The sequence below is a fragment of the Jatropha curcas genome, chromosome 1, assembly GCF_041381405.1.
Source record: "Jatropha curcas cultivar XTBG-Jc1 chromosome 1, XTBG_Jcur_1.0, whole genome shotgun sequence".
Classification (NCBI taxonomy): Eukaryota; Viridiplantae; Streptophyta; class Magnoliopsida; order Malpighiales; family Euphorbiaceae; genus Jatropha; species Jatropha curcas.
This window is the reverse complement of record NC_143151.1, coordinates 25,909,024-25,922,088: the sequence shown is the minus strand read 5'-3', so window position 1 is coordinate 25,922,088 and position 13,065 is coordinate 25,909,024. Positions and strand designations below refer to the sequence as shown.

The 13,065-nt window shown below is 36.0% G+C and overlaps 1 protein-coding gene and 1 non-coding gene across 2 annotated transcripts; one reads left to right on the top strand and one right to left on the bottom strand.

Moving 5' to 3' along the window:
• Positions 1–4,620: 4,620 nt before the first annotated feature.
• LOC149499240 (uncharacterized) lies at positions 4,621–9,756 on the bottom strand. The gene is made up of 3 exons (XM_089722411.1): positions 7,440–9,756; positions 6,146–6,281; positions 4,621–5,560 (listed from the first exon to the last, which is right to left on the bottom strand). Exons 1-3 carry the CDS (start codon positions 9,754–9,756, stop codon positions 4,621–4,623), a joined length of 3,393 nt encoding a protein of 1,130 aa, XP_089578537.1.
• LOC149499241 (small nucleolar RNA R71) lies at positions 9,293–9,399 on the top strand. The gene has a single exon (XR_016319016.1). It is a non-coding gene; the product is annotated as a small nucleolar RNA R71 (small nucleolar RNA).
• Positions 9,757–13,065: the final 3,309 nt, after the last annotated feature.

Sequence of the window (13,065 nt, the reverse complement as noted above, 5' to 3'; positions counted from 1 at the left end):
GAATTTCCTTCTCCAACCAAGCATACTAACATAACTCTTATGCACCAAGGTATCCATTTCTATCCTCATCATGCATTATCTAAACTAATTCCACACTTTATCCCAAAATTTCCAACAATTTTTCCCATTTATGTCCATTTAAACATATCCACAATAACACTTTTCAAACTTATATCTTATTTTTGTCAAATAAATCCTCAAACATACAAATAATCAAGAGAACCTCATCACACATGATTCATACATACATTGAGCCAAATAAACCCATGATTCAAGGCATAGGAAATTTCCAGCATTAATATAACCTTGACCTTTGCAGGGTTTTTAAGACATAACTTGAGTTATAGGTCTCCAAATGGAACGAAATCAGATTCATTAGAAAGATAAGACAAAATTCTACAAATGTTATGAAGGGATCACAGCCCAGATCAATCTGCAAGGTAGCAAACAAAAGCTAGGAACACAGACCAACAGTCCAGACCTGATTCAGCAGAACCAAGTCCAATGTTTATTGAATTACTCCTTAACCAAACACTCAAATTAATTCAATCCAAAACCAGAGAAGTCTCAAGACACAGGGAAACAACTCTCATGAAGAACTCAAAACATAATCTTGCCATTATAGTGGTCAAAATGGGCAATCAATTCAGTGATGCATGTGGCCTGTCATAACACAGTCAGTTTGGGTGTTTCAGCCATAAGTTGAGCTATATATCTCCAAATTGGACACAAGAGAATGGGTTAAAAAGCTAAGAGAGAGACCTACAACTTTTATGAAGGACTAAGACACAAATGGAAACTAGAAAGGATCGAAAAATGGTCCTTAAACTCACTCAATAACCCGTTTTTCCCAAATTCAGCTTACTTTAACCATGAAAGGAACATGAACAACAAAGATACAAGGTAGAAATGTCTACCACAACATAAATACTCATCACATATCACCCAAGAGCATGTAATGGCAACCAAAATTCAACAAATCAATCATTTCATACAAAATCCCAAAATATCCACATAAGAGCATAAAGGCACAAAATCAAAAATTTGAGTAAGGTAAGTGTGTTTATGAACACTAACCTTAAAAATAAGCTTTAGCAAGCTTAAACTAAAACTTTCTAAGCTCTGACTTTGCCTTTACTCCATGGTAGAGGTTTCTCCAACCTTTGGCTCAAGTAGAGAATCTCCAAATTTCTTGAAATAATTCACCAAAAATCACTTCCCAAGCTTTAATCTCTAGGATTAATAACTTAAATCAAGTTGGTTGGGGTGAATTTGATGTGTTTAGTAAGGAAGAATTGAAGAAAATGAAGAAGAAGAAGAAGGAGGAGGAGGAGACGTGTAAGGGAAAAGAAGAAGAAAGAAAAAAGGGTTGCACAATAATTGATGGTTGACTTATATAAAGCAACAAGGGTATTTTAGTCTTTTTCCCCTAATTGGATGGCTAGGATTAAGTCAGTAATCTCATCTAATGGCTACAAATAATCTCCAAGTAAATTCCTTCAAAATATTATTTATCTCCATAAAATTCTCAAATTTAATCCTTAAAAATAATTCCTCAAATTTCCTCACTTAATATAACACCATAATTCACTATTCACTAATTATCTAAATTCTCCAAAAATATTCATTACTTATTTTCTACCCATAAAAATCATGTATGCATACTCCAAAAATATTAAATAAAATATGAAACATAGATAGTAATTTTTCTGGACCAAAATAATACCGACTCCCGGACCGGTGGTACTATTCACAGACCGGTAAAACTATTATTTTAGACACAAAAAAATTAGGGCGTTACAGTAATTTAGATAGTATACATGTATTATTTCTCATCTCAAGGCATTTTTAGGTAGTCTTATTTCTATCTCACTAAGTGGTTGCATTTTATGCTCCATACCACTTCATTTCTTTTCTTTTCTTTTTGTGGTTGCATTTTATGCTCCATACCACAATTGTTTTTCTTTTGCTCTTATTTTTGTTCAAGGTATGTGGGAATGTAAATGATAAGTGGTTGCATTTTATGCTCCATACCACTTTGGAACGGTTTTTCCGTTATTCCCTTAAGGTTCCCTTTTTTTTTTTTTTTTTTTTTGAACATACCTTCATCCCTTATTGACTTGAACCATACAAGTTTTTAATTTCTTCCTATTCTTCATTCTAGGTAGGATTCAAGCTTTTCTAAAACAAAAGATAATGTCTAGATAATTAACCAAAAATTAAAATGTGCTATTTGAAAAGTTTAAAATGTCATATGTAATATATTAAAACTTAAGTTGATATAAGCATTCAATCTCTCTAATCATGGTATATTATTTAAGACTTCTATTTCAACAAGCAAAATACAAACAAATCAACATGTAGAGACTAAAAACATTGAACTAAGGCAAAGAAGTTGACTTTTTTAATTGTCACTTTTTTTTTTTTTTTTTGAAATGAAATGAAATGAAGATGTAGGTATCCCCCACACTTAAAAGACACAATGTCCTCATTGTGGGGGAAGAAATGCAAAGAGAACACATCACATGCATAAACACACAACAATACTGAAAAATAAAATAAAAACTAAAAAGGGATAGAAAAACCTTAGGCCTCCGGAGAACCCGGAGGTGATGGAGTGAATTCGATGTTTTGATGGTGGAAATATTTCATCCACTTCCGTTCCATCCGTTCGTGGTTTTTCTGGATTGTATGCAATTTTTGTCCCATGTCAAGAATAGTAACCTGTAAGGTTTCCTGCGATTGCTGTAGAGCTTCCACTTTACCCAACACTTGCTTCCATCCGGCAACTTCATCTTCTTCTTCTTTCGCATGAGAAGATGATGTGACTGGCGCTTTGCCTTTCCGCTGTCTTGGTGTTTGTGCATCAGAGGTTCCTTCATTACGATCGCTATGCCCGACTCTAGTTTCCCATGGCTTCCAACGATAAAGAACTGTGCTGCCAGTTTTTACTTCTTCAACCAAACCTGTCTTTTTCAAGAATGTGCCATCCATATACCTAAAAGTGTCTGTAGGTTGGGGCTGATAAGGTGGAATAGGCATTCGAGCAACATATGCCAAGATAGGTGCCAAACTACTCACTCCTAAAGTAACTTTGCCTTGATGACGAGAGGCGTTGTATATTGTATTGAGCACGATTCCTGCAACGTCTACTCGTTTTCCCTGCAAAATACAGTCCAACACAAACAAGTCTCTTGTTTGGACTTTGGATGCTTCCACCCATCCAAACAAGGCATAACACAAATACTTCTGCAAGTATAAAATACTCTCATCTTTGATCCATTTATTTCCAGCATTTCGTGGAGTAAAAGTTGATTGCCCCGTTAGTATTTCCCAAACGGAAGATGCATTCCATCCTTTCGGTTTAGAAGCACATCCACTTTTGGGGAATCCTAACCATTCGTTCATTTTAGCATAATCCACAGTTAATTCCTCTCCATCCACTCTAAATTTGATGGCCATTTCATTATCATCCGCCCAATCAATAGTAGTCAATAACTCTAAACTTAATTTAGCATTTTCAGGAATTTATAATTGACTAAATATTTCAAAATTTAAAATTTTCAAACATTCCTGTACTTTCTCTAAAATGCTAGTAGTCTGTAAAAAGGATTGGTCAAGAAGATACATACCTGTGAAAGTGCACTTGGCAAGGCGTGTGTAGCGTTCCCCTTCCTCCATAGTATATATGGGAAAAGGAGCCTTATATCTGGCGGCCAAATCCTTTCGTGTTGGTGCAGAGGATGAAGATCCTTCCTTGTTCTTCCTGGCTTTTTGCTTGAATGGCATGGTGTGAGTGTGGACGGGGATATTGTTGTTCAAGATATGCAGAAAAGAGGGTTGCTGGGAATTGGTTTTATAGTGACAGAGTTTGGGGGTTTGTAAAGAAAGGAATTGATTTTCTTATATAGATGAATTTAGGGAAGGATAGGGTTGAGTAGTTAATGGGGAAGTTGAAAAGGAAGAGTTTTGATTGGATTTGAAAGGTTACTTACAGTTTTTGCAGGTTTGAATGCCTTGGGAAGGAGAAGAATTGATTGGAATGTGAGAGGGCAGTTGAAAATTTCTGATCGTTAGGAAGTTGCGCCAAAGATTTGTGGAATCGCGCCAGGAATTTTTCTGGAGTCGCGATCGCGTCTGAAAATTCGCGCTCGCGAATGGTTCTCGCCTTGCCTCTGTCCTCTGTTGTGCCCTAATCGCGCTCGTGCTTGGTATTATCACGGTCGCGAGAGTGAATCTCTTTGCTTCTGACTTGTTTTGCAGTGAACTCGCGCTCGCGCAGATAGATGTCGCGCTCGCGAATTGGGATCTTAAAGCTTCTGACTCCCTTTGTGGAAAATTCGCGCTCGCGCAGATAGATGTTGCGATCGCGAGTTTTGTAAAAAAGAGTTTCTGTCTCTTTTTTGCAATGTTCGCGCTCGCGCTTTCTTTCTTCACGCTCGCAAGTTTGGTTTCCTGCAAAAATAGAATTCCCTGCACACTTGATTTTTGATGGGTTTCCCCCTTTTTTTTTTTCGAAACTGATAAAAACAAATAATCAAATAATACATTATAATAAACAAAGTACATTAAGTAATTTTTGAAATTATACATACTTATGAAATCGATTCAAAATGTTACCTACGATGGATCATCAATCCTATTACCCAAATAAAGCTTACACCGTTGTCCATTTACCATGAATGTAGAACCATTAGATAGATTCTTCAATTCTAATGCTCCATGTTCTGCAACTTTGATTACCTCAAATGGTCCACTCCATCTGGACTTCAGTTTTCCAGGAAATAGGCGTAGTCTTGAATTGAACAATAACACTTGGTCTCCTTCCTTAAATGATTTGATTCGAATTTGATTATCATGCCATTTCTTAGTTCTTTCTTTGTATAACTTGGCATTTTCATATGATAATAATCTAATCTCATCTAGTTCATTTAACTGAAGTTTCCTTTTGTAGCCAGCCTTGCTTAAATCAAAATTTAAAGACTTTATTGCCCAATATGCTTTATATTCCAATTCTAGGGGTAGGTGACATGCCTTACCATAAATTAAACGGTATGGAGACATCCCAATTGGTGTCTTAAATGCCGTTCTATAGGCCCAGAGTGCATCATCGAGTTTAAGCGACCAATCCTTTCGTGATGAATTGACAGTTTTTTCCAAAATCCACTTAAGCTCACGGTTTGAAATTTCCACTTGACCACTAGTTTGTGGATGATATGGGGTAGATACCTTGTGATGTACTCCATATTTCCTCAAAAGGCTTTCAAATGATCTATTTAAAAAGTGCGTACCTCCGTCACTTATGATTGCTCTTGGGACCCCAAATCTGGTAAATAATGCTTTTAGGAATTTGACCACTGTATTGGCGTTGTTTGTGACACAAGCTTGTGCTTCCACCCACTTGGAAACATAGTCAACAGCTACTAAGATATAACTTTTACCTTGTGAAATAGGGAATGGTCCCATGAAGTCGATTCCCCATACATCGAATATCTCTACCTCGAGTATGTTGGATAAAGGCATTTCATCTTTTCGACTTATGTTGCCAACCCGTTGACACCTGTCACAATGAGAGACAAATATACAAGCATCGTGGAATAGAGTAGGCCAATAAAAGCCACTTTCCAAAACCTTTGAAGCAGTTCTATTTGCTCCATGATGCCCTCCATATGGACTAGAGTGACAATGCATAAGTATATCTTGTATTTCTGTTTCCCCTACACATCTTCTAATCATACCGTCCATACATATCTTAAATAAGAATGGTTCATCCCATAAGAAATTTTTAGCATCTGCATAAAACTTCTTCTTTCGTGCATAAGTCATATCTGGAGGTATGATGTTAGAAGCTAGAAAATTTGCAATGTCAGCATACCAAGGTGTGTGAACATGTTGTACTAACATTAAATTCTCATCTGGAAAACTTTCATTTATAATTGTAGTTTCTCCTATTGGTCCTTCTTCATTTTCCAAACGTGATAAATGATCTGCAACTAAATTTTCAGAACCCTTTTTGTCTCTAATTTCAATGTCAAATTCTTGCAATAATAATACCCATCGAATAAGACGTGGTTTTGCATCTTTTTTAGCAAATAGGTATTTCAATGCAGAATGATCAGTATAAATTATGACTTTTGCTCCTAACAAGTATGATCTGAACTTATCACATGCATATACCACAGCCAACATTTCCTTCTCAGTAGTTGTATAGTTCATTTGAGTACTAGTTAGAACATGGCTAGCATAGTATATCACATGCAACTTTTTCTCATGTCTTTGGCCTAATACACAACCAATAGCAACATCACTAGCATCACACATTATTTCAAATGGTAATCCCTAATTGGGTTTTGTTATAATAGGCGCACTTACTAATGCCTTCTTTAAAGTTTTAAAAGCCTCTAAACATTCTGGAGAAAAATCAAAAGATGCATCTTTAACAAGTAAGTTAGTTAGAGGTTTAGCAATGATAGAAATTTTTTTTATAAATCTTCTATAAAATCCTGCATGGCCTAGAAAAGATCTTATACATTTAACCATAGTAGGAGGAGGTAATTTTTCTATAGCTTCTATCTTTGCCCTATCTGTCTAGATTCCTTCCTTACTTATTTTGTGCCCTAAAACAATGCCCTCATCAACCATAAAGTGGCATTTCTCCCAATTCAAAACCAAGTTAGCACTTTCACATCTTGATAATACAAGATCTAGATTTTTCAAACAACCTTCAAATGAATCACCATACACAGAAAAGTCATCCATAATTTCTTCTATGTAGTCATTAAAAATCGCGGTCATGCAACGTTGAAATGTTGCAGGTGCATTGCATAATTCAAAAGGCATGCGTCTATACGCAAATGTACCAAATGGACAAGTAAATGTGGTTTTCTCTTGGTCATTCGGAAAGATATAAATCTGAAAATATCCCGAATATCCATCGAGAAAACAATAGAAAGCATGACCAGCAATTCTTTCTAACATTTGATCTATGAATGGTAATGGAAAATGATCTTTTCTTGTGGCTGAATTAAGTTTTCTATAATCAATACATACCCTCCAACCTGTAGTGGTCCTAGTAGGAATTAGTTCACCATCTTCATTTTTTACTACAGTCATTCCTCCTTTTTTAGGCACACATTGAATTAGACTAACCCATTGGCTATCCGAAATTGGGTATATTATTCCTGCATCTAGTAACTTGATAATTTCTTTCTTCACTACTTCTTTCATATTAGGATTAAGTCTCCTTTGTCTTTCTGCCTTAGGTATATGTCCATCCTCAAGATTGATGTAATGCATGACTCGATTTGGACTTATCCCCTTAAGGTCAGAAATTTGCCATCCTATACTCTTAATCCTATTTCTAACAATTTTTAATAAATCATTTTCTTGATCTACCGTTAATTTGTTAGAAATAATTATAGGAAGTGTGTGATCTTTACCTAAGAAAGCATATCGCAAGTGACTTGGTAACTCTTTAAGGTCTACTATTAGTGGAACTTCAATTGATGGTGGCAAATGTTCATGCTCCCTAAGTAACATTTCAGGTCTTAAATTTATAAACTCCTCTTCTTCAATATTGACATTTTCTTCCTCAAATTTTTCATTATCTTCCAAGGCAAACATTTCTTGTATGCATGCATCAACTATATCAATTCTCATGCAATTTCCCTCATCCATAGGATATTTCATAGCTTTATCTATATGAAACTCAATGACATCATCAACTATCCTAAGGACTAATTTTCCTTCTGAAACATCAATTAATGCTCTCCCTGTGTTCATAAATGGTCTTCCTAAAATAAGAGGGCAATTTTTATCATAAACAAAGTCAAGTATGACGAAATCAGTTGGAAAAATAAATTTGTCAACCTTAACAAGTACATCTTCAATGATACCATAGGGTCTTTTAATAGTTTGGTCAGCAAGTTGTAGAACCATATTAGTTCTTTTAACTTCATCCTCTAATCCCAATTTCTTAAAGAGAGATAATGGCATCAAATTAATACTTGCTCCTAAATCACATAGACATCTAGGAAAATCTACTTTACCTAATTTGCATGGTACAGTGAAACTCCCTGGATCTTTGAGTTTAGTAGGTAACTTACTTGAGATTATGGAGCTACAATCCTCAGTTAGAGTGACTGTCGACACATCTTCCCAACTACGTTTCTTTGAGATCAAATCTTTAAGGAACTTACCGTAGTTTGGAATTTGTGTGATAGCTTCCATGAGCGACATGTTGATATGTAAATTTTTCAGTTTATCAATAAAATTTAAGAACTGCTTATCTTGCTCCTGCTTCTTGAGCCTTTGCGGAAAAGGGGGCCTAGATTGATATATTTTATCATTGTCCTTCCCCTTATTCTTTCCTATTTCTTGTCCTCTTGATCCTGCACTATTTACTTCAATGCTCGGTTCACAAACTGGCTCCACAGTTGCATTATTCAAAACATTAACATCAGTACCCGAAGGAACTATTTTATCTACTATTTTCCCACTTCGTAAGGCAATGGCACTTACATTCTCCCTAGGATTCTTTTCTGTATTGCTAGGAAGATTTCCCACTTCACGTGAGGAAATGGCACTTGCAAGCTGCCCTACTTGTACCTCCAAATTATGTATGGATGATGAATGATTTTTTAATAACTTGTCAAACTTTGATTCTAACCATTTAAAACTATCATCTTGACTACTCATCTTTTGGTTGAATCCCTCTAGAAATTTATCAAGCTTATTAGTCAATTGTCCCAGCCTATCTTGAGATTGACTAACCTGATTGCCCCTTTCCTGATTATCATGATTTCTCCAAAAGGAATTATGATAATTACGATTTTCAGTATTATAAGTATGTGAGTACGGACCACGAACTTGTCCTTGGACATAATTCACTTGCTCCTCCATACCCGGATGCTTATAATTACATTCATTTGACACATGCCCATTTTGACCGCAATTGTCACAAATAAGAGGTGTTGATTTACTTATGTTTAAGTTATCAATTTTATAAGACAAAGTAGAAATCTGTGCTTGCATCATGGTTAAAGGATCTAATTCATGGACTTTCTTTACTGAATCCTTTGAAGAAGATGAAGACTCATTATTAGTAGTAGAATGACTTACCTGAGCCCTTTCAGTTGGCCATATGCTATTATTGTTGGCCATCTCTTCTAGTAACTCAATTGCATCATTAGTACTCTTCTTCATTAATGATCCTCCTGCCATGGCATCTATAGTTCCTCTTGTAGAAGGTGTCACCCCATTGTAGAAGGTTTGAATCAATATATTTTGGGGAAGGCCATGGTGTGGGCAAACTCGTTGGAGCTCTTTATAGCGATCCCATGCCTCATATAGGGATTCATTTTCATGTTGAGTAAATGAGGTTATTTCTTTGATAAGCCTAGCGGTTTTTGCTAGTGGGAAATACTTAGATAGGAAGGCTTGGGCTAGTTCTTCCCAAGTAGTGATAGAGTTTGGTGGTAATGAATTCAACCAAGCTTTTGCCTTGTCTTTTAATGTGAAAGGAAATAGACGTAACTTGATAGCATCTGCTGGTACTGAATTCATCTTGAATGTATCACAGATCTCAAGAAAACTGGCTATATGCGAGTTAGGATCCTCATTTGGTAATCCGTAGAACTGAACACTATTTTGGAGCATTTGTAATAAAGCAGGTTTAATCTCAAACTGGTTAGCATTTACCGGTGGACGTACTACTCCCTTTTGTGAACCATTTAAACTTGGAGTCACAAAGTCCATCAACCTCTGTGGCGGATTTCCATCACCCATGATTCTTGAATTTCTTCTTTTCTTCTTCTTTTTTCGTTGTGAAAGAAATTGTTCAATCTCAGGTTGATAATCCTCCAATTCACTGTTTGAAGATCTGGTACTTGGCATATGAGTTATGTAAACTATGTGTTCCTGCAAAATTTTGAATCAACTATAAGTATGTATCTTAATTAAAATAAACTGCCAATCACATATAAGAATATTTCGTTAAATGACAGAACACCGCTCCCCGGCAACGGCGCCAAAAACTTGTTGCGTCTCGTTTGAGTTTCCGCAAGTATACGGATCGCAACGTAGTAATAAAAGATCGATCCCACGAGGAACGGGTTGAGTCCACTTGCTACTTTATTCTTAATAATGTGTTTACAGAAATACACATACAAAAGTGATTGATTTCTTTTTATGCTAAGGCTAGTATTTAATTAAATTAAAAGACAAGTGTATAGTCAAATACTTAGAAGAATTAATCATAAAGACAAGTGTGTAGTAAAATACGTAGAATAATTAATTGTGCACAGGATTTTCCCTTTTCTATTCAAAAGCTTGTAACATGCAATAAAGAATTCTTTAACCACATATGGTAAGTTGTAATTCAACTTCTCAGTATAGAATTATATTATCTATTATATGTATTTCTACATATAATAAAAACCTTATCTTGTTAAATATTAAACCTAATTCTTATTCTTTGATTATTTTAATAAGACAGATTTAACTTCAGCAGAATTAAGTGAAATGTGCATATGTAAACTCAATTCAATGAATTAAATCTCTTTGATCTTTACTAAACTATTTCCTTCTGAAAATACAATTTAGTAACTTTGATTAAACAAAGACCAAAAGATAACTTAAAGAATTTTTTATTGAATACTACCAATTAAAAATTGCTGCTTTGCATAGAAGAGTTATGAAGAACAACATACAACAAGTCTATAAAACAAGAGAAAGAAGTAATCTAACTCAAGCCTCCGGAGGGCGTCACACCTCGAGGAACTTCTTGGTGTTCTTGGCACAATCAATAACAAGTGACTTTTGTCAATCTTACTCTAAGTACTACTAACACACTTCTCCTAATACAATCTAAGTGTTTTGTGAATCTAACTTTGAATAAGAATTAATTCTATATCTGTCTCCTTTCTTGCTTCATTTTGATTGCTATTTATAGAGGAGGAGAGTGATGGTGGTTTTGGTAGTGATTGGTTGGCCAAGAGGTGCTTGAGGTGACTTCTCTTGGGAAGAGTCCCGACCCTTGCATGAAAAGATATGTTTTTCTGATGAAAAGGCAGCAATTACGTCTCCTGGAACTCTCGACTCGCGCTCGCGCTTGTAAAGGTCGCGCTCGCGACTTCTTCTCCAGATGCTTCTGCCTTTTAGAAGTGATTCTCGCGCTCGCGCATCTTGAAGTCGAGCTCGCGACTTTCGCTGGCAAACCTTCTGCCTCTCAAAAGTGATTCTCGCGCACGTGCAGATGGAAGGCGCGCTCGCGACTTTTGCTCTAATTGTTTCTGACTCTCAAATCTGCTTGTCGCGCCCGCGTAGGTGGATGTCGCGCTCGCGACTTTTTTCTGGGTGTGGGCTGCGCGCGCGTCCTCTGGTAGCGCTCGCGACTTGGGCATTTTCCTTTGTTGCGACTTGCTTCGCGGCGCGAGAGCTGGATTAAGGATTCTTTCCATTTTTTAACTTGTTTTGGCCCTATTTTTGTATAGAATAAATCTTTGCTCCAATTGTTTTCCTGAAATTTACTTTGAAACAAAAACAACACGAATAAACGTAAAATGTACAAAAACAATCATGCATTCATGCAATTTATATAAAAATAACATAATAAGATTTGCCCGTTTTGCGAGGCTATCACATCCAACGCTCAGCAGGTGGAGACCAACCAATATGAACCTAGTGAGTAACATTAACCGGAGAAGAAGAGATTGAAAGCATAATGTCCATAGATACCTTAAATCACAATGAGTCATCTAAGAAGAAGACAAAAAACTCATACTGAAAAATATGCAAATTACGTGCTTTTCACACCCACCAAATGCTAGCTAAAAACCAATGCTTCCAAGAAAAACCCAAGAGACCCAATGAATGATTATTAAGATTATGAAAAATACAAACAACTATATCATCCATTACAAAAAACATCTACAGGTACTTGCCATTGCTACCACCAAAGTTTAGTAACCGGATAATCTCTAAACAAATGCAAAAAAGATCACCATCCTTATTACAAAAACCACAAATTAGAATGAGAAATCCCACGAGAGAAACGAAACTCATTTGTAAGAGTTCGTCTATGAGCAATCAACCAAATAAAATGCTTTAACCACAAAGAAAAAAAGGAACCAAATAGATCCTCCAACTAAAAGTCCTCAAATAAAAGAGTAGAGTAAGCAGCACATATCGTATAATCAACCATTAGAAGAGAAGCCTCAAACCACAAAATCAAAAAGAGAAACCACAAAAGCAAGAGGAACAACCTGAACGTAAACCTTAATAGTCTCGAATCAATAAGTTCTCAAATCTGAAAAATCCAAAGAAACATCTCGAATAATAGAAGGCACACGGTAATGCTCGTCCCCAACAATATTAACATCAACCAAATCAACCAAAAGTCCCACAAATTACCAATTATCAAACTACAAATTGATTTGGTGCCCATCACCAATTCGCCAGGCAATATGAAAGGAAAGAATGTTAAAACTGCGAACAATACCCCACCATAAGCTAGATCTATTCGACTTAAGCAGAGGAGGAAAAGAAACATCCCGACAGTACTTATGAAGCAGAACTTAAACCCAGAGAGCCAAATCATTAAGAAAAAGCTTTCAACCCAACTTGCCTAACATAAAAATATTACGCAAACGAGTACCTTTAAAACCACGGCCTCCAAATTTGTTAGCCCTAATGAGCATATGCCAACCAACCCAACGAATATGCTTACGAGTCGAAGGAGAGCCCCAATAAAAATTCCTCGAATATTTATCCACCATACCACAAATAGCATCAGGTAACCAAACTGTCTGCATAGAATAAATAGGTAAAGAAGAAACAAAAGATTTAATAAGGACTTCTTTGTTTGCTGAGCTAAGCAATTTAGATCGCCAAGTAGCAAGATGAGTTTTAGCATTATGAATAATACTGCTATAATGCGCAACAGTAAAATGCCCATGAAGAAGTGGGACCCCTAAATACTTACCCAAAATCTGAAGTAAAAGACCACCCCAATAACAGTTGAAATCTTTAGAAAAAAAATTTTGGATTTGGCAAGATTAGCTTTGC